At 36.4% G+C, this 23,249-nt stretch overlaps 1 protein-coding gene across 2 annotated transcripts in view; it reads right to left on the reverse strand.

The window, feature by feature from the left end:
• Positions 1-23,249, reverse strand: part of LOC148949227 (protein Aster-B-like) — a 239,676-nt gene that overhangs the window by 96,045 nt on the left and 120,382 nt on the right. For both annotated transcript variants that reach the window (XM_089093279.1, XM_089093280.1), the window contains 2 exons: positions 16,061-16,195; positions 11,869-12,045 (listed from right to left, as the gene is read on the reverse strand). In XM_089093279.1, coding sequence (XP_088949405.1) covers positions 11,869-12,045; positions 16,061-16,195 — 312 coding nt within the window. The remainder of the gene's footprint in view (positions 1-11,868; positions 12,046-16,060; positions 16,196-23,249) is intronic.

The following is a 23,249-nucleotide window of genomic DNA, read 5'->3' on the forward strand; positions in this document are numbered from 1 at the left end:
TTCCTAAAAAGTTAGAGCATAATTTTAACTTCGCTGAAAATACAATGTACTATGAACAGTTTTCTTCCCTTTAAATTGATTAAATAACAAACAAAATAGTTAAGATAATGCTAAAACAAATATAAATCCACAAAAAAGTATGGTGTAAACCTCTGCTCAGCCCCCCCCTAAAACGTTATAGTATAATTCTGACTAGGCTGAAAACAATATATACTTTGAACAGTTTTTCTTCCTTTTAAATTAAATAAATAAAAAATAAAAATAACAAATTAAATAAATAAATAACAATATAAATTATCTTGCTGCATTCTATTTAGCGTTACCAAGTCCGCATCAATATTTTTTTTTTCGGGAGGGTGGTTATTTTTTTGGTGGAAGGGGGGGATTAAGAAAAAACTTTAAAAAGTACATCAAAAACTTATTCATGTGCATTTTGTTGTTTTTTTGCGAGTCAGATAAAAATTTCTGGGGGGGGGGGGGTCAAACCCAGTAACCCCCCCCCCCCCCCCACCCTCACTCCTAGATAAAACCTTGAGATTTACTATTTTAGGAAGTCACAACATTCTTTCGTCGTTTTCACCCACCCTCTTAAATTCATTCCATTAAAAGATATTATGCTTTTGAAGTCTTAATAAACTTTCAGAAACATATAATACCTGGAACAATGTATTGATTTAGACGTAGATAATGGCAAAATTTCCACAAGCAAAAATGGGGCTGTCGTCCCCTCAAAAATACAAAAAGCTAGAGCGTTATTTAGGCTTTAATCAAAAAGCACTTAAACAACAACTTTTTAATCAGTTCTGTTATTTTGTTTAGATGATTTCTTTTTAACGATTCATGATTCCTCCTGCTCAAACTATAGTAAAAACTACAGACATTACCTTTTAGTATAGCTGTTTTTATATGAATTTTGAATGAAAGTTACGTGAATGAATGAAGTTTTAGCGGTTTTGCGAGTTCAGGGCGCGAGGAAAGGTTCAAAAATCAATGTAAAAAAACTAAGTCGCCAAGAATAGGAATAAGCGAAGGTGAAAAGGTGATGTTGGAAAACGAAAGATCGATCAACTGGACAGCTTCACTTACCTAGGTAGCATTATTAGTAAAGATGGTGGATGTATTGAGGGTGACACAAGTAAAATAGCCAAGACGCAGGGTGTTTAGTCACAGTTGAAAAATTTTTGGAAGAATAGGAAGATAAGTCTGCGAACCACAATTAGAATATTGGAAGCTACAGTGGTCAAGCATGGTTCTGATGCGTGGGCACTCCGAAAAAGGAGGAGGATTTGCTAGCTGTTTTCCAGAGAGATTGCGTACGGATTGTTTTGGGTATTCGATTAACTGACCGTATCTCAAACAGTAAGCTGTACGAAAAATGTGGTTCAATCCTGTTTTCTATGTCTATAGTGAGAAAAAGGTTGAGATGGCTAGGACACGTTCAGAGGATGAAGGATAACAGATTGCACAAAGATTATCATTGTCAGCCAACCATCTAGGACCAAATGAAAAGCAGATCGTTCCCGAATGAGTGGGAGGATGTCGAGATTCGTGAGAGATTCAAATGAAATGGGAACTTTCTGGGAGGGTCTAAAGAAGGAGGCTTTGAAAGATCGTGATGGAGGAGGAGCGTGCGTAGCTGTGTTAGCCTCGGGCGGCTTGGTGCTGGAGTGAGCTGTTAGCAGCAGTAGTTATCCTCATTTACGTTCTTATCATCCCTAATTTAAAAGGGCTTAGAACTTGCGACGGTTACTTGGTCTTATTATCAAACATTTTCTTAGAATAAACAAAACAATTTTGAGAGTTAAAAAAGGAGCATTTTCTTTTATGGGTCCGAAAGCGTTGCAGTCTATATTTACAAGCTATTTCTGTTAAGTACCAGTTAAAAAAAGGTAAACAATGCGGCATTGGACTTTACAGTCCTTACCGACGGTCATGGCCCTTCAGTCAGGAAGTGCAATGGGGTTTGAGGGTCCTGTGCTTTCGCACATCCTTCATCTTTACCTTCCCCAGATTTCTCTAGGTACCCATTTAGAGCTGGGTTGACTTTGGCTAAGCTCACAGAGCCATGCCACTGAACCCCGTTCAAAACCAAATAACCAGCTACACCAGGACTCGAAAACCTGTCCTCACGGACAAAGGATTTCAAGTCTAGCATGTCAGGGAAGTCAAAAAAAAAAAAAAAAAAATTGCCTCCTAGACCCCAAATTAGGTCTACTTACAGCTGAAAACCACGATTTTCTAAGATTTTTCTTTCGGCCGTTGCAAAATTACAAAATCTAAAGGCACAAAATTGTTTTGTGAGTGTTACCACGTTGAACCGTGAAAACAAATAAATAAAAATAATTAGACAACATTGACAATGCTTTTCGTGCATAAAAAATTCCAACATAATCTATAATCTATTTAATTCCCATATAATCATAACATATAATCATAATATAATCATAACAATAATCTATTAATTCCCAAAAATACACCTTCAAAGGGAAGCAACACATCTAGAACTATTTGGTGTCATATACTTTTAGCTTCTTTGCTGATTTTTCACCCAAGTTCCTTTTTTTTTAATTTGGTACCTGCTACTACCAAATACTGTAAACGCAGATCTTTTATATTGTTAATAATAAAAAAAATCCGAAAAAGAGGTTTTTCAAAGAAAAGTAAAGGCCGTTTCTAACTTAAGATCAGCACATACAAATACCTGTTAAAATTCAAACTCAAAGCGACCCGAAATTACTATTTAAGAATAAATGAAACCAAAAATGAACAGAAATTAAATAAACAATCATAGCAAAAAAAACATACAACAAGTAATAATATTAATGAATAAATAGATCTTAAAGCGAGTAATGCTTAAATTGAATATACAAATCAAGCTTAAAACGAAAAAATATTTTGCTATTGAAGTATAAATGAAACTCGGAACGAACCGAAATTAAATAACAATCAATCCAAACAAACATACAATAGATATTAACATAAATGAATAAATAAATCTTAAAACGAGTGAAACTTAAGTTGAATATGGAAATCAAGCCTGAAACGAACAAAAATCACTACTAACAAGAGTTTGGGTACCGCCTCCTTCTCCCACTGTAAAAGTCTAAAATCTACTGAGTCATTAGCGATTTACTGAAAACCAATTTTATTAAAAATATTTTCTTTTTTTTACTTAATATTGAAAATAAACATTGAAATTATAGTAACATTTTGAACTGATGAGCTTTCAGCAATTAATATCATTGTACATCTAATATTGAGTTTAATTTATTAGTTCTTTCTAAAATTGTTCAAGACGAAAATAGTTTCAATAAAAACAGGAGTTTGGATACTCCCCCCTTCCTTAACTGTAAAAACCAAAAGCCTACTGCTTCATTGGCGCTTCACTGAAAACAAATTATATTACAAATATTTAGTGTTGCAAGCTCTTACAGCATTGAAAATGAAAATAAAATTAAAGTGAAATAAAATTCTTTAGGTGCTAATTATTTCAACGTTTATTTTTATTGTATGTCACAATTTCGATTTGATTTGGTTTATATTTTCCAAGAATGTCCGATACACATATAGTTTTCAGTAAAGCGCCAATGACGCAGTAGGTTTTAGACTTTTAGAGCGAGAGAAGGAGGCAGAACTCAATCTCATGTTTGTAGGGATTTTCGTTCGTTTCCAGATTGACTTGCATATTCAATTTAAGTTTCACCCGTTTTAAGATTAATTTATTCATTTATATTAGTACCTTTTGTATGTTTGTTTGGATTGATTGTATATTTAATTTCGGTTCGTTCCGGGTTTCATTTATACTTCAATAGCAAAATATTTTTTCGTTTTAAGCTTGATTTGCCTATTCAATTTAAGCATTACTCACTTTAAGATCTATTTATTCATCTATATTATTACTTGTTGTATGTTTTTTTGCTAGATTGTTTATTTAATTTCTGTTCATTTTGGGTTTCATTTATTCCTTAATAGTAATTTCTGGTCGTTTTGAGTTTGAATTTTAACAGGTATTTGTATCTGCTGATCTTAAGTTTAAAACGACCTTTACTTTCTTTGAAAAACATCTTTTTCTGAAAGTTTTTTTAAATTAATTTTTGTTCGTTTTTTTTGCAAAAAGTTTCAAGTCTTTAAAAATTGCTTATTTCAAAATCAAACTTCTTTTTTTCAAAATCAAATGTTCATCAAAGTATCAAAACCGGTATCAAAGTAACAATATCAAAAAAAAAAAAAAATGGGTTTATGTGAACCTCGGAGTTTTTTTTATCTGATGTTCGAACTATTTTTAACAAAATTGCTATCGCAAAATTTTTATCGGATGGATTTACGGAAAAAGGGCGTGGGGGGGGGGGCTAGTTGCCCTTTGATCTCTTTTGACTCTTTAAAAGTGAACTAGAAATTTCCACTTTCAATCAAATGAGCCATCTCTAAAGTTTATACGAGCATCCCTTCTATAAGAACCATATATGCCCCCCCTGCATAACTTAAACGCCTGTCCCCGAGCCATTGGGGGTTGTGTCGACACTGGAGTTTTAATATCTGATGTTTGAACTATATTTAACTAAATAGTCACCTCAGAATTTTTATCGAATGGGTTTGGGGAAGAAAAAGGCATGGATGGGTCAAAAAGGCGATCTCTTTTGACTCTGAGAAAGTGAACTAGAACTTTTAGTTTCAAATCAAATGAGCCCTCTCTGAGGTTTCTACGAGCATCCCTTTCATAAGAACCGACGCCGGAGTTTGTGTCGACGCCGGAGTTTTTGTTATCTGACCTTTGAACTATTTAAAAAAATTAGCTATCTCAAAATTTTCATAGGATGGATTTGGGAAAAAAAGGCAAGGGGGGGGGGGCTAGGGGAACTCCAATTTTTTTGTTTACTCAGAGAAAGTGAACTAGAACTTTTAATTTCCAATCAAATGAGCCCTCACTGAAGTTTGTACGAGCATCCCTTTCATAAGAACCATATACGCCCCCAGGGCATAACTTGCAACGCCTTCCCCCGGGCCCTGGGGGGTTGTGTCGACACCAGAGTCTTTTTATCTGACCTTTGAACTATTTTTAACAAAATAGCTATTTCAAATTTTTATCGGATGCATTTAGGGGAAAAGGGGCGTGAGGGGATAGTTTCCCTCTGATCTCTTTTGACTCTAAAAAACTGAACTAGAACTTTCAATTTCCAATCATATGAACCCTCTCTGAAGTTTATAGGAGCATCCCTTACATAATAGCTATATATGCTCCCCAGGCATAACTTACAACGCCTACCCCGGGCCCTGAAGGATTGTGTCGACCCTGGAGTTTTCGTTATATGATCATTCAACCATTTTTTAAAAAATGGCTCTCTCAAAGTTCTTATGGGATAGGCTTCAGGAAAATAGAGCGTGGAGAGGGGAGGGGGCTAGTTTCCCTCCGATCTCTTTTGACTCTTAAAAAGTGAACGAGAACTTTCAATATCCAATCAAATGAGCCCTCTCCGAAATTTATACAAGCATCCCTTCCATAAGCATCCTTATATGCCCCAGAGCGTCACATACAACGCCTGCCCCGGGCCCTGGGAGTTGCGGCGACACAGGAGTTTTGGTTATATAATTTTTGAACTATATTTAAAAAAATGGCTATTCAATTTCCAATCAAATGAGCCCTCTCTGAAGTTTATCCGAGCATCCCTTCCATAACAACTGTATATCCCCCAGGCATACCTTAGAATGCCTATCTCGGGCCCTGAAAGATTGTGTCGACCCCGGAGTTTTCGTTACTTGATCTTTGAGCAATTTTGAAAAAATAGTTCTTTCAAAATTCTTATCGGATGGGTTTGATGAAAATTGGGCGTTGAGGAGGGGGGGGGGGCGCTAGTTGCCCTCTGATTTCTTTCGACTCATAAAAAGTGAACGAAAACATTCAATTTCCAATCAAATGACCCATCTCCGAAGTTTATACGAGCATCCCTTCCATAAGAACCATATATGCCCCGGAGCATTACTTACAACGCCTGCCCCGGGCCCTGGGGGTGCGTCGACACAGGAGTTTTTGTTATGTAATTTTTGAACTATATTTAAAAAATGGCTATCTCAAAATTTGTAGCGGATGGGTTTGGGAAAACGGGGCGTGGGGGGGACTGGTTGCCCTTCGATCTCTTGACTCTTAAGTAAACTAGAACTTTTAATTTCCAATAATATGAGCCCTCTATGAAGTTTATACGAGCATCCATTTCATAAGAACCATACATACCCTCAGGGCATAGCTTAGAACGCCTGCCCCCGGATCCTGGGGGGAGGGGGAGGGGTTGTATCGACACAGAAATTTTTCTTATCCAACCTTTGAACTATTTTTAACAAAATGGCTATCTAAAAATTTTTATCGGATGGGTTTGAAAAAAGCGTTGGGGGGGGGGGGGGGGCTAGTAGCCCTTGGATCTCTTTTGAATCTTAAAAAGTAAACTCGAGCTTTCTATTTCCAATCAAATGAGCCCTCTCTGAAGTTTATATGAGCATCCCTTTCATAAGAACCATATATGCCCCCAGGGCATAAGTTACAACGCCTGCCCCCGGGCCCTGGGGGTTTGTTTCGACAACTGATTATCGGATGAATTTGGGGAAAACGGGGCGTGGGGGGGGTGCTAGTTGCCCTCCAATTTCTTTTGAATCTCAAAAACTGAACTAGAACTATAGTTTGTACGAACATCCCTTCCATAAGAACCATATATTCCTCCAGGGCATAACTTACAACGCCTGCCCTAGGGCCCTGGGGGTTGTGTCGACACCGGAGGTTTTGTTATATGATCTTTGAACTTCTTTTTAACAAAATGGCCACCTCAAAATTTTTATCGGATGCATTTGAGAAAAGAACGGCGTGGGGGGAGGGGGGGCTTGTTGCCCTCCGATCACTTTTAACTCTTAAAAAGGACACTAGAACTCTCGATTTCCAATCGAATGAGCCCCCTTTGAAGTTTATGCGACGACCCCTTCCTTATGAAGTGCCTCCGGGAAAAAAAGTTTCCCAAGAGATAAATGGAAAAATAGTTTCCATTTAGCCGATTCAAAGAATCAGATTTAATTTCCACTGTCATTGGTACTTCATTAATTTCACTTTTACTATATGGGATTGAGGTAGAGGATTGATGTCCTGCATGCCTCGTAAACTTAACAATTCTCTAATTGCAATAGAAATTGGAATGTTTCTCTCTGCTCCTTTCTTAGTAGTGATATCTCACCCCTCCCACCTTCAAATTTTGAGGGGAAAGTTAGGTATATTGGACATTTTTTGAATAGGAAACGTGCAATGATTTCAGGCACAAAATGAGCATATGGCACCCGAAGACACCTCCCACTCACTTTACTTCCAGATCACTTTCTGTCGCCTACTTTCCAGTTTTTTTTTTCTTTTTTTTCTGATCAGCTTGAAGTTTATGCGGTAAGTACTCTGGGCCAATGGATATTTTAAAAGTGTATTTTCATTCTCCAGCCTCCAATCTGCTTAAAATTTACGTGGCAAATAATTTGTGCTTAAATAATCAATAATTTGAAGGGAACAGAGTGAAGGAATTTTCAGAGAAGCTACCACTTCTGAACTCAACCTAATTTCTGCACTTAAGTGTCCACATTCACTTGAAATTTTTAGAAGGGTAGCTACAGCCTAGCAAACGTTAATCGTGAGATTTTGACAAAACTTTACAGCTCAGGCGTTAACAGGCTTTAAATTTTATTAATCAGGGATTAATCCTTATCACAAAGAGTGACTTGTAAGCAAGAGCTGTAAAGCTTGTTCTTTTTCAGGAAGAAATAAACTTGTGCTAATTGGGCTACCTTTTTATTCGTTTCCTATACATTTTAGGGTGGGAAAATTTGCCTTCATACAAATGGACAGACAATGATTATAAATAAGGCGAAATGATTTGTTTTAGCAATTATTAGTAGTGTTTATTTGGTAAGTAGTCGGTTATAGACATAGTCAAATTGTTTCACCATCAAATATGCATGAAAGAATTGTGATCATGTTTTGAGGCAAAACATTTTTTTTTTTTAAGAACAAGTTCTTCTTAAGATGACCATTGAAGTTTTGACCTTGAAGTTATGTCTCAGATTACCTTGATGACCTTGAGATGCCATTGAAATTTTGAAGGGTTGACAACTACGGCGTTCAATTGACGGCGAAGAAACAAAATCTAAGAGTCGTTACCGCAACAATTTGGAAGCCAAAGCCGATCCAAAAGTTGCTCCAACACTTCACGTTGCCATAGCAACCTCAATCTAGTTTCTGTTCGTTTTGAGTTGAATATCTTATATTAAAAAAAATAAGCTCGCCTTAAATTTTAAAATGCTTTCTACTTTCCGTATTTAAATTTCTCCAGAAAAGAATAAATTATTCATTCATCAGCTCAAGAAAGCTTGGCTTGGGCCTACTGGAAAGAAGGATAATTGGTCTTCCACCCAAAAATCTATTACGAAATCAAAAGAGAGATTAGACCAACATTATTATAACACTTTTTCTCCCTTAAATGATGGAAAAGACGGAGCCAAATTAACGAGTATTTTGCTATTTTAATATCGAAACGGCATAAATACAAACGACACCGATCTAGAGGGAATTTTCAAAAGCGGACATCATGGACACTAATCAGCTTATAGAACTTAACGAAATTTCGCTAATTAGTCTTCGGTAAAAGAAATAAAGAAGGGAAATTTAGACCTAGTCAGCTCAACTGCAAAAGAGGAAACGACAGACGGAGCCAAAAACTAGCGCGGATTTGCCAAAGACTAGAAAAATTCTTAACGATAGCCTGCACCATTTTTTATATTTCTGTACGGATATAAGAAATCAGCCCTGGTCTCGGCTTCATTTATCTAGCCCCTTAGACCCGACCAATCTCAATTAAAATTCCTATGTTTTCAAAAAATAATTGAATGCTATAAAGATATAAACAAAAAAGGAAAAAAAAGAAGAACTAAAAGAAAAAGAGGAAAAGAAAAAGAAATTTTCTTCTTCTAGCTTTTAAGGGTTAGATAAACGAAGAGTTTTATTCGAGTCCTTTAAGAGCGCCCACGTGAAATTAATAAGCAGGGTTTCATTTCAGAGGTACCGCTCTAGCGTTGCCTAGAGTAAAGAGCCATAAGGCTTCAATGTATTCTTATTTTTTCCAGTGTCACTTGAGGGGTGGTCGTATAACCTTCGGAGGGGGCTCATTTGATTGGAAACTGAAGGTTCTAGCGTCCTTTGTAAGATTAAAGCGATCGGAGGGCGACCAGCCACCCTCTCGTTCCCTTTTCCCCAAAAAACATCCGATCAAACTTTACCATTTTGTTCAAAACAGTCCAAAGGTCAAATAACTAAGGCCCCAGGGTTGACATAGCCCCCACAGCCCCCAAGGCAAAGGCTGTAAGTTATGCTTTGCCCCTTGTTAACACGTAAGGGTTTTAATCATCAAGAAAAGGGCGCATGTTAGATCCTGGGTCTCCAAAAAGGTTAGAGTATTAAGATAAAACTTTGAGGAAATGTCCCTTCACCTTCCCTTTTTAGATATCCCTACTCTCAAAGCTGATCGAAATTTTTAGTCATTTTGTTCAAAATAGTCAAAAGGGCTAATAACTACGCTTCCTGGGTCACCAAAACCCCACGGCACCGGGGCAAGGATCGTAAACTACGCGTTTTGCCGATTTTTTACATGCAGGTTTTGTTATTAAAAAAAGGGGGAATGTTTGATCCTGGATGAGTCTGAAAAGGCTAAGGGTATTAAGGCGAGACTTCGGGGAATGTTGACGGGCATGTAAAATTAAACCAAAAGACACTATATGCATCCATTTTATCAAAAAGACGTATCTGCAACATCCTAAGAATGGCTGAAGGAGAAAATTTCAGAACATGTTAAAGGGGATGATGGAAAGTGGTCGGAAGACAACCAGCCCTTTTTAGCCCTTTTTAGCTAACCTGCCCCCAAAAGATATCTCATCGAAATTTTGAAATAGCTATCTCATTCCAAATAGTCTAAAGCTTAAATGCCTTCGGGGACGACAAAACCCCCTGCAGCCCCTGGGGTAAGGGTTGGAAGTTATGCAAGTTGCCCATTGTTTAAACACAAGGTTGGTTATTGGGGAAAGAGGGAATGGTTGATCCTAAGTCTCAAAAAGGCTTAAGGTATTAAGGTGAAAGTTTCAGAAAATGTTGAGAGTATGTTAAACATGATCAAAACACAACTAATGCAGGATAACTGTCAAAAGGGCATAACAGCAATACCTAAGGAGCGGCTGAGGTTATATAGTTGGAACTTTCAAGACATATTGAGAGGGATGTTAAAGAGTGCTCGGAGGGCAACCAGCCCCCCCCCCTCAAAAAAGTCCAAAGGTCTAACAATTATGCCTCCAGGGATACCGTGCCCCATACAGCCACCGGGGCAAAGAAGGAATGTTTGACCCTGAGTGCGTCCAAAAAGGCTAAGGGTATTGAGGTGATATTTCTATGAATGTTGAGCTAAATCAAAAGACACCATGTGCATCCAAGTTATCAAAAGGACGTATCGGCAATATCTTAGGAACGGGTAAGGGTATTAATTTGAAACTTTCAGAGTCAATACTACTATGCTACTGTGAATGCAACTGCAACTATTTACAACTATTTGCGACTGCAACTAAAATGATTTGCGACGGTGACCACTTGCAACTGTGACTACACGCGATTTCGACTGTGATTACTCACGCTTGCAACTGTGACTACTCGTGACTGTGACTGCAACTGTTTATAACTACGACAGCTTACGACTGTGACTACGACTATAATTGTTCAAGACTGCGACTTTTTCTTTACTTGCGACTACTTTCAGGAAGATTTTAGGGGGAGGGGGAGGTACCGAAGAAAATATATACAAGAAAATTTAATTCTCCTATGATGGATTATTCTTTGAGAGATCTTTCTTTGCATCACGGTCGGTGAAATTAATGATTTGCCTCATTTGTTGCCATCACAGCCATCACTGGCTTCAATACGTTCAATTTCGGTTGGTTAATCCACAAAATGCTCTACCCCAGGGTCAGATACTGGTCAGGACGGCCAGTGGCTGGATAGTGACTGAAAGTAGCAATAGTAGGCCCCTAATTGTGCCTACTACTCTCAATGGCTCCAAGGGACCAAGTGGCCCCAAGGTTGTAACCACCGTGTCCCTTCCTTTTCTTTCGGCAAGCTCCTTGCTCCGTTTCTTCCATACCACCAACAAAATTTTCCTAGGGTGTATGAAGCAGGATAAACCATTAGTTTAGTTCTGCTTCTCTATGATCACCACTGATTTCCACCAATCTTGTTAGATACCTGGTATTGCAATATGATCTGGTTAATGAATCTCTAATCTATAGTAGCTTAGTGGTGTAATGTGAACTCTACCTATATAGATAAGACATACTGACGTCGCCAGTTACACTGTCTTTGGTATATTGTCTTCTAAGGTCCTTAGATAAGCTAATATTTTTATTTGAGTTTTAATCGGAGATATGTTTTTATTTGTCTCGGACACCCCTTTGAGTGTTCAGTCTTGATTATAGCCCCACAATCAAGTTTCATGAGATCAAGCTCAAGAATGAGTTTCATAAAAAGTATTATTGAAAAACATAATTTTAAACAACGGTATGTTTTCCCTGATCACACTGCCTTTCTATGACGAAATAGATAAAGAGTTCCAACAGGGATAGGAACTCTAATTTGGACCTAATAAATGGACATATCCCTATTGGATCTCTTTGTTTTATTGTTTAACAAACAAATTTCCTCTATAGATATACTGTGGACTGTTTTGGCTTTTTAAACACCGATTGGTAAAATTGGGCTCGGCCCTTTTGCAGTTTCAGATTAGAAATAGCGCCTTTTAAAATAAAGTCATATATCTTACTCACCTCATCAAGCAAACTCATTTGCCATATCTTAAAAATGGTAACAAAAGTCTTGTCCCGTGAAGCAAATGATGCAAAAAAAAATCTATCACTATCTGTTACCACTTGAATGGCATTAGGAATAACTAGCGCCGTCTTCTCTTTTGTCACGGCTGTGACCTCGGATAATCTTAACGTGACCTAAAATTGAAAAGACTGCTCATTAATGTCCTTCCTCACATCGAAAACTACGAAGTTAAACAGGAATTCAACGGAGTGGATAAAATTCTCTTAAATGTACCAGTGGAAAATGTTCCTAATAAATTTTTAGCAAAATTGAAAAGATTTCGAAAATTGCCATAAGAATCAGTATTATTAACCACTTGAGGCCAAAAGTATAGTAGCCAGTTCAGTATTTTAACCACTGTAGCTAGAGTTACGCCCCTTCTTCGATAGATGGATTATATATTTTTAAATTTCTTGCTTTAATCAGTTGAATACACATGCAGTTTTTAGGGTTGTCAATTTAAAAATAGTGTAAAAAGTTCATGTTATAATAGCTATAAAAATAATAAAAACAGGACATTAGAACAGTGCAAGAAATTAATATATACCATAAACATTTCTACCGTATATTCATGGGCCAAAATCATTGCAATACGAAAAAAATACTGCAGAAAAACTGTATCAAAAATCAAAAGTAAACTTTAAAATTCAATAAAAAAAAAGATACGAACGAACAGAAAAAGTTTCTGGTAAGGTCAGCTGGAAATTTCCGGTAAAAGAGTCCGACGAAATTGATAAATAAAACGACCAGGTTAGCGGAAAGAAACACAAGATGTTTCCTTTCCAGGAAAATAAACAAGACATATAAATTTATCTGAATAACACCATAAAAATACCTAATGTATACGGTAATGGATGATATACTCTTTATACAATATCCCCCATCCTAGTCCCCATGGCTTCCTCGCAGCTTAATCTTTCCCAAAGAGCCTCTAAAAAAGTTTGCTGGATCTCAGGCAAGGTCGTATCCAGGAGGAAGGGGTTACCGGGCTTGAACTCTCTCCCCCAAATTTTTATCCAACTCGTAAAAACGTAACACAAATACATATATAAATTTTTTATGAATTTTTCAAAGTTTTTTGTAAACCCTCTTCCGAAAATTACTCCCCCCCCCCAATCGGAACAAAATCTTGGATTTTGTACGCCCTTGATCTCAGAGTTCCTAAGAGGCACAGTTGGGATACATTGATCAAGGGTAAAAGCTCAGTAATATGAACCGAAAGTCATTGTATGAACATTCCAAAGCTATAAATCTAAAAGGGTCCTAAGTCATTATTTGTAAAGTAGGTCAGTATTTCTATTGCAACTAATACATAAACAAGTCCCACCGACTGTATGTAACAAGGAACACAAAAGAAACAATAAAAATGGAAGAGATTCAAAGCCTGTGAAAATTATTAAGGGAAGAATAGTTATTTCGGTGAAGGCCACTAGGTTAGCTTTAGTGCAAGGAGAAAATCAAATCAAACAGTTCGTGGTAATGAACGTGGTAAGGAGCGACCTGGCTCAATAGTAACCGAAACTCTAAAAATCGGAATTTTGAAACCAATAGATACATCAAAAGAAACAAATTTTTATGCTGATTTCAAATATATAAGTTTCATCAAGTTTGTCTTACCCATCAAAAGTTACGCGCCTAAAGTTACGTGATTTTGGAAAAAAGAAAATCACACCATCAGATTCAGTGTATTAGATAACCCTACTGTAGAGGTTTCGAGCTCCTATCTGCAAAAATGTGGAATTTTGTATTTTTTGCCAGAAGAAAGATCACGGATGCGTGTTTATTTGTTTGTTTTTTTTTCCCAGGGGTGATCGTATCGACCCAGTGGTCATAGAATATCTTGGGAGGGCTCATTCGAACGGAAATTAACAGTTCTAGTGGCCATTTTAAGTGACCAAAAAAATGGAGGGCAACTAGGCCCCCCACGGTCATTTTTTTCCCAAAGTCACCTTATCAAAATTTTGAGATTGCCATTCTGTTCAGCATGGTCAAAAATATAACAAATATGTCTTTTAGGATGACCTAATCCCCCAAAGTCCCCGGAGGGAGGGCTGAAAGTTATGAACTTCACTAAATGTTTACATATTGCATTGCTTATTGGGAAGTATACAGACGTTTTCAGGGGGGGGGGAGATTTTTTCTGGTAGCGGTGGGGGGGGGGTCGGGGGTATGTGGGAGGATCTTTCCATGGAGGAAGTTCTCATGGGGGAAGGGACGTTGCTATGAAGGGGGCACCGAATTTTCCAGCATTATTTAAAAAACGATCAGAAATTAAATAAAAAAAACAAGTTTTTCAACTGAAAGTACAGAGCAACATCAAAACTTAAAACAAACAGAAATTATTACGTATATGATTGGGTTCGCCCCCTAGTCAATACCTCGTTCTTTAAGCCAAAGATTTGTTTTGTACTTTCAAAAGCTCTATCTATTCTAATTAACGGCCCTTTTGATTAAGGGTCATTTTTAAAAGTTGGAATGAAATTAAAATTTTTTCGTAAAGTTTGAGGTATTGACTAGGGGGCGAACCCCCTAATATACGTACTAAAAATATATGAATATAGAAGTTCGTTACGTAAGTTAATTCGTAAGGTACGTATATTTATTACTAATAAAAACGTTCGTAAATAAAATTAAACCATTTTCGAGAAAGCCATTTAACCAAATAAAAGTAAAATTAATATACACATTTGGTTTTAATTATTCATGTACGGTGAGCCAAAATCAAACATTGTATAAATTCAAAAACGTTCAAAGATTAAATTTAAAAAAAAAACAAGTTTTTTTTTAACTGAAAGTACGGAGCAACATTAAAACTTAAAACGAACAGAAATTATTTCGTATATGAAAGGGGCTGCCCTTCCCTTAACGCCTTGCTCTTTACGCTAAAGTTTGACTCTTTCTCACAACTCTATTTTCTAATACAATAAAAGACTTTAGCGTAAAGAGCAAGACGTTGAGGAGGGGCAGTCCCTTTCATATACGGAATAATTTCTGTTCGTTTTAAGTTTTAATGTTGCTCCTTACTTTCAGTTAAAAAAACTTGTTTTTTATTTAATAAGAGACAGAGACGATAGCATGAAAAGCCTTGAGAAGCAAATAAGGAACAAAAAATCGTGGAAAAAATATAAAATGAAAAAATGTACAATACACATTAAATAATATAAAAAAGAACATTTTTACTTATCAGGTAAAAGGATGGCTTTTTTTTCAAGCTTGTTTTTCTCATTAGCTCAAGCAGCTGGACATCGTTTTTTCTTTCATTGTTTATCTTTTTTTACCTACTTCTCACATTTTTTTACTCTTGCTTTAAACAAGAGCCCATTTTTTTAGTAGTAGGGCCTAGTTGTTGTTGTCCCTCACTGCACCCGTTACTCTTTTCCACTCATGATAAGATGGTACCATGTTACCAATCTAAATATGTCCTGAAAACTCCTTCGGTCACCATAGGTAGATATCTCCTACAACTACTACTACTACTGCAGACTCGTTCCAACACTAAGCCATCTAAGGCAGACAAACTGGGAGCCGCTCTTTCTCCATCCTATCCTACTAATATCTTCTCATTTACTCCCCACCCTATCCCCTCCCCCCCAAAAAAAAGTCAAAGAGTTTTAGGTTAAAAATGTGTTTCTTACAATGACAGATCAGTTAAAATCTTAGGCTTCCAGCCTTTCTCTTCTCCTTTTGTAGGTTTTCATTGGCCTTATTCTCTACTGTCCTTTCTGTAACCTCAGGACATGTAAAATCCACCTAAGCTGATCTTCAATGACGCAAATGCAGCGGGTTTAAATTACTATGTTAAGAAAGTGTAATAACATTACACACCTCATTGCCAAGCTTAATGCTTAAACTATCCTTTAAAATTTTCATCAGGGAATGCTAGCGTTCTTTGCTAGTCTTCTTTCTTTAATAGCTATACTTTTACACCTTCTTCCCAAAAGCTTTTGATTGAAGTCTAAATGCAAGCACAGCATCCAAACTTGATCCATACTATTATTTCCAAAGCAGTTGTTCTTCCTATTTACTTTGTCATTAAAAATTTCCCTGCTAAGCACTAACTACTTCAAAACAAAGCAAGAAAAAAAAAGGGCAAAGTATATGCTTATTTTAAAATCGATCTTACACCTTCCAATGGAATAAAATGCTTACGCTTGTTTCCCAGCCGAAAATTTTTGCATGGAAACAGAGATAGTTCGGAGAAATGTAAAGTCGTCCATGAACTAAAATATCCCTTTGAAGAGCGCATGAATAGTCCACTAGCAATCTCTCCTCCAGAGGTAAATCCTGAAATAAAATACACATATAGTTAAATAATACTTTCAGGTGAGGTAAAGACATGGAAGTGAATGTTTATAGTACCTTTGAATTCAGTTTATTCTATACCGTCAGGGACCAGTAGCCCAGATAGAGGGGGGGGAGGCATGTCATAGTTGTTTCCCTCTTGCAAAGAAAACTAGCAAGAAATGGGTAGATTTTGGGCCATATAGTCAAGAAGGGTTGGAGCCACATGAGAGCAGAGAAAAAATAAAACCTAAACTGAATACACTAGCAGAATAAAACCATCTATCAAGGACAATATCATTGTGAGTTGGACGAAAGAGGTTATATTCCTCCCTAAGTTTCAATAGGAAGTCACAGAGGCTTTCAAAAAAACGTGCTGTAAATAAAATAAACGTGCTGTAAAATAATATTTTTAGGTGAGGATGAGACAAGGAACTGAATGTTTATCGTGCATTTGAATTCATAATATTCTATACCACCGGGGACAAGCAGCCCGGATGGACGGGGGCATAGCCGAATTTGTTCCTACTTACAAAGAAAGCCTTCTAAAAGAGCTAGAAATGAGACAATTTTGGGCCATACAATCGAAAAAAGTAGGAGCCATAAAAGGAAAATTTAAACCTGAACTGAATGCAACAGAAAAAAATACAATCTATTAAGGGTAGTGTGGGAAAAAGTAGGCTATAATCTTCCCTTAGTTTTAAGGGGAAATCACAGGAGCTTTCAAAAACCGTCATTTCAACAAAAACTGAATGATTTCAGGACATAAAGAACAAACAACAGCGGTCGGAGTTGCAGAATAAACGAGCATTAAAATAAGCAGTAGTAAGTAGCATAGGTATAAATAAGAATAGTATAAGTAGTAAGTGAGATATATTTATTTTAGATGAGATATTTATTTTAAAAAAATCGTTATCACAAGCCCACAAAGGGCCGAATTCAGACTTTGGAGTCAACAATATAAATGGTCACACTAAAAATGCAAAGAACAACAACAAAATAGAGAAAACCATAATGAACATCATTTAAAATTCAATATTTAAACTTTAAAAAGTCAGTTAAAAATTAAAAAGACAAAAACTGGTTAAACTGAACTTAGAGCAAGACATAAATGCATTAAAAACTGGTAGAAACTGGTCAAACTAAACTGAGAGCGAGACATCAATGCATTTAATTTACAAGGGATATTAAAGTAGTAAGTAGTAAGTAGTATAATATAAGTATAAGTACAGATTAAGTAAGTAGTAAAAGCTGAAATAAACTCAACAGAATGTATGAAAATATCAAGTTCAAGGCCACTATTCAAATGAGGAGGAAAGACATAATCCTCCATATTTTAGAAGATATTTAGAACTCTTTTAACAAAGCAATCTCAGGATATCGAGCACAATTAAGAGAGTAAAAAAAGATGAAACTAATTATCTCTTTAAGGATGTTCACTTAGGGCGAGTTTGATGGTAGAAGTAGACAGGTGGCCTGATTTTCTTATAGCTCTAAGGAAAATGTAAGAGAAATTTCGAAAGGAACTATTTTAACGACGTCAGACAACAAAATGTAGTTATGAGAGTAAAAGAGGCCTTACCAAAAATGTCCAAGTTCAATATTTAACTAAAATCAACAAAATGTAGAGATCACTGAATTAAGGACCTCAGTTTATGGAGAGGAAAGGACTTACCCAGCTCCTGATTTTTAGAAAAGATAGGACAAGTTTGGAAAAAAACTATTTTAGCACAATAGGGGATATTTCAGACATGAGTGTATGTCCCCCCCCCCCACTGATGAACTTTAAAAGACATGTTCATATAGAGATATAGGTCATTAAGCTTGTTGCTAAAGCTATTTTCAGTGAATTAAAACAACCTGTTAAAATTGTAATGCGCCCTCAATATGGTGGAGAAGCTAGGCTTGGCAAAAATAAGTTTGCAGAAGACACTGTTTATTCACATACCAAAGATTAGACAAGAAAATTCTTTTACATGGCGAAAAAAATGATTCTGAACATTACAATATGCAGTCGATCCCAAAACCAACGCACGTGTCTTAAATTTTCATGGTTTTAAAGGAGAACAAAAATGAGGTTTTCGCCAAAGTAATCTTTATTAAATAAGGAAAATCTAGGAAAAATTACATGTGTAGCTGGGAAAGCAGTTATTTTAGCTCCGACCTCAATATAGTGGAGATGATAGGTTTGGTGGAAATTTATGAAGTAACAGGGATTTTATTACTATATGACGCGCGGGTCCTCTTTTGGGTAGACGTTGATTAGAGAGTTGTCTTCATTGGGTGCGTAAATTTATAAAGCATTATTCTTTGCTCTGATATGCAATTTAAACAGTTTTTTTTTTCATAAATGTATTAGTGCAAGTTTTTGTGGTTTAGAGTTCATTCAGCTTTTTTTTTTTTTTTTTTTTTGCAGCTCAAGGGTCAAGGCAGCTCAAGTATATGCTTTTATTATTGCAAAACACTATTATACAGTTGTTATAAAAGCAGTAATATTTACCATTATTCAATCATGTGCTTGTATTATATTTTATTGTAAAATAAAATATATATTAAGAAACTAAATTTTTTTTTCCAATATTGGCTGGTCTCCTAAACCTATTATGAAGGAAATACGCCTCTGCAAGTGCAACTGGGAGAGTAAGAACATAGATTAATAACCTGAACAGCTACCAGATATTACAGAAAACCATTGCAATAAGCAAGTAGGTAAACATCCATCTGTCAGTTACCAGAATGGTAACTAACAAGCTATATGGAAAGCAGACCTCAACCTACAGTTTTGAGGGTGAAACCTTTTAAAGATGTTTAAAAACTTCGAGATTGAAACATACAAACAACAAAGAATGCTGAGGTTGAGCCTTAAGAAATTTTTGAAGGAAAGATAGCGCATAGGGCTCACCAGCACACATGGGTCTGTAGTGTATTATAAATTGATACGTCTATGATTCAGACCCACTAAAGAAAACTTAATCACTTTCTAAATCATAAGAGCTGAGCACGTTATATCATTTTGCTCACTCCGGCCACGTCAAGCACTGACACCATTATATTCTCGTCCGCAAGAAGACAACGCTCCGCACAGTCGAGTTTAATGTCAGGTTGCCAGTTTAGGCTACACTCCTTGGTTCATAAATTTTTTATCAATCACAACCTTGGTTTCAGCCATTGCCATTACTGCAATAAAGAACAACAACAACAAAAACATAAAAAAGGAGACACTAAACATGTATGCAGGGCTAACATTAGGAGCTCGTTTGTCAACCCTTCACAGTGGAAGCGTTTCAGCCCAAGACTGCATACCAAAGAAAGTCTGGAGTATGGTCAAAAGACCTAAATGGAAGCCAGTCTGTTATTCCTTGAACCAGGTGGTTCTCAAACTGTGGTATGCATACCCTTTGGGGGTACGAAAATTTTTATAAGAGGTACGCCCGCCAGCCAACAAAAATAAAACAACCCTTTAATGCTAGGACTGGCATAGTTTACTTAGTACCGGTAACTGAGAAACGGTACCTAAAATGTTTTGTGGGTTAAAAGGGGTACAGTGTCTAAAGAAGTTTCAGAACCGATGGGATTGAATAACATCAATAACTTTTATAGAATAACGTCTGAACCAGGAGCTTTATTAATTTTTAAAATTTTGATTTCAACACTTCGCTCTTTTTAAGAAGTCTTCTGTTTAGAAGCATCAGCATGTTTCTAGTGTGATCGCTCATGATCTAGTGTGATCGACTCAGCTTCACATTAAAGTATTCCTTACACCAATGGCGTCTTCCCTCGTTGTATATGACAAGTTATCAATTTTCCAGCACGACTGGGGATGAATATTTTTCGAAAGTTGATGGGCTTTGTTAAAATGCTCCTCGTCCTTCTTAATTTTATAGCTATGTCCATTACCATATTGTTACGAGTCTGCCCGTTTTTAATTTGACGTTTAGCCTCTTTAATTTATTCCAGCGTCTTTGTCAGTCCACCAACGCTTCCTTTGGCAGACACCAATTATCCCAAAGATGTACCGTTCTTTTTCCGAATGATCTAGACGCCCAAGACATCACAAGCAGTTTCTAAGGTGATGGATACACTTTCAGATGGTCAATTTTCTCAGCAACAGGATCTTCAGTAGGCTGAAAGCTCTTTAACTTATTTGAAAGGAGGTTCCATATCTGTTTTTAGGGTATATGGTCTCTAGTTAATAAATGTGTCATCTAGTATTTCTGAATACTTTTTGTAGGCCATTTATGCTTGCAAAGACGTAACTGAAGTCAAACAAGAGCATCAAATAGGAATCAAATTCCCTCCTGCTATGGAAACTATATTTAGTCCCCACTATATTCAGCATCGATTTTGTCACTTAAGGACAAAGATGTGACAAATCGCTTTTATTTTACAGTCATCAAGGGAATTTTCAGATAGCTCTCCTGTGCTCTTTATGACGAAACTTAGTCCTGATGGTGGCAAATTCACTGTCATCACAAAAATTAGTGGTCATTTCTTCTATGACTTACGTCTCTAAACTTCAGCGCTACCTCTTTCGAACTGAAAGGATTTTCTTTTTTCGAGACAAGGGACAAAGCCCAATCCTTTATGGGAGATGCCTACGCTTTTGCAAATATCCTGTATTGTGTAGCAATAAAGTTGAGTCTCTGCACAGCAAAATAAATTGCAAAAAAAATACACCAGTCGTAAAAATCTAATACAGTTGTTTCGTCGCAGAATTAGGGCCTTTATGACACTTCTTTAAGGTGATGCCCAGTAGAATTTCCAGACCCCCCCCCCCCACAAAAAATCAAATACGAACATTTCAGCTGTGCAATGGCCTAAAAATTCCCGGCAACAAATCTGGGTGCAACCGTTTTTTTCTTGACAGTTAACTAATTTTAGTGAGTTTTCTAACTCTGTACTTATTCTCCTCAAATATCTAGTTATTTTAACTTTACAACACACAACATATAATATAAACCGCTCAACAGAGGCGACTTAACTCAATATACAACGCTTTAACGCAACCATGTCACTTTAACGCCTCAGTTGGCTCTGTGCAGTGATCGATAGCCAAGATAGCCTGTTCTTTTAATCAAATACTGAGCAAAGGTTCTTTAGTTGATGACTAAAAGTACTTTCCTTCTTGTGCTTTAACGTAATTTAATCTTTTAATCTTCTTTGCCCCTTTAATGCTGTCCGAAGAAAAATACGAGACGTATCAACCAGTGACGTAATTTTGTCAAAATCCTGAGGGAGGGGCAACTTTGGAGCCCATTTTCCCAAGTTAAGTGAAAATGACAGTGAAAGACAAATGACCATAAAGGCAAAGGTATACTGAAGAAAACTGATCTGTTTCTGTGGATGCTTGAATAATGTAGGCCTATCTTAGTTTTGACAAGATTTTTGAACACGTTAAATTTCAGATGGGGTGGGGAACTGGGGTGGGCGGGGTAGTTACCCCCGTTCCATATTGAATTCCGCCCCTCGCATCAACAATCGATTCGTGTCCGAATACCTTGACTTGGTCAGTGTTGACTCTTCAGGGCTGATATTAACAAACAACAAACAACAAAGTCGTGAAAGTTGAATAATTTCCTCCTTAGTGAAGATACAATACAAGCGGCTGCTTCAACAAAACCGTTTACGATTCTCTAAAGTGTCTCTGAAATACACCAAAAATATACATTTGCCAAGGGAAAAGGGGAATGTATACACTTACTTCTTTGTGTAAATACGACCTTTATGAAGTTATGGTTGCTTATTTAGATAAGAACATTCTTTTCAAACAAAAAGAGATATAAAATTTGTATATATCGTAACATACAAACCACAAGGGCGTATATGGTTTGTAATTTTACATGGGAGAGAAAACAAAATTTTAAGCCGTTTCTCACAAAGTTTTTGGTTCAAGGGAAAAAATTACAAAAATTCCACCGTTTACCTCAATAGTTTATCTTAATTTTGGTGTATAGTGCATGAAACTGCGTTTACAATTCTCGACAGTGTCCCTTAGCAGAACAAATATAAACAACATTTGGAAATGAAAGCAAGATACGAGCATTTACATCGAAAACAGGACCTTTTTGAGGTTGTGGTTGCTGTGTTTTGAGCCTTAGAATCATGGCCACCTGTCTAGATGAGAATACTGTTTTGTACCAAAAATTTGATGAGTATATAGTCAAGCAATTGCCAGAATGCTTCAAAATAGAGAAACAAGCAGCAGCTCGGCAGATGGCGTTACAACAAGATTTGCCTCGTTTCTCCATTTTAATTTGTCAACATATTTGCATGAGCCAAAGAATTCTCATTGAACAGATTTTTTTCGATGCTGAATGAGAAAATTTTAGACTGCAGCTGAATTTACTACTTAATAAAGTACAGTCAGAGGATGGCGAAGAATTAAAGGGTCGGGAATTTAAACGAAAAAAAAAAGAAACAGCAAGTCTATAGAAATTATGGCTTGTAGTTGAATTGTGGGTCTTCCTTTTGGTATGTAAATGATCAAAATCTGTTTATGAATCTCGAAAGTGTAAGGGGAAAACATAAAAAATAAACAAACACGATTTTTGCTGCCATGGTTCCTTATTTAGTTACTCACACTTAATATTTCGATAGCTTTACACGCGAGCAAAAAAGCAAGTTGTCAGGATTATCAAACCAAGTTAAACACGCACAGCAAAAAATAAATAAATAAAAAAAGAAGAAAAAACAAGCGTAAAAAATTATAGCATGTAGTTAAATCGGGCCTCCATTGAAAAACTCACATATATAATTGTTTATTGTATATCGTATAATCGTATATCGTAATCATACATAAAACAAAAGGATATATCTTACAATTCCAAAATTTTACACGATTGCGAAATAATTCTTATGCTTATTCAACAGTTTTAATTTAGGAAGTACATAAAAAAAAATCATAATTATAAGGCGTGTATCTGAATAGTGTGTCTTCATTTTAGTATATAGTAGGGTGATTTGTCGTATCTCTAAAACAAAAATATTCCAGTCACGAATGGGACTATGACCAGAATTGGTCTAACAATAGCATTAGTAAGATACGACCACATTACGA

The sequence above is a fragment of the Artemia sp. Qi Xiang Cuo genome, chromosome 8 (genome assembly GCF_049724085.1).
Source record: "Artemia sp. Qi Xiang Cuo chromosome 8, ASM4972408v1, whole genome shotgun sequence".
Classification (NCBI taxonomy): domain Eukaryota; kingdom Metazoa; phylum Arthropoda; class Branchiopoda; order Anostraca; family Artemiidae; genus Artemia; species Artemia sp. Qi Xiang Cuo.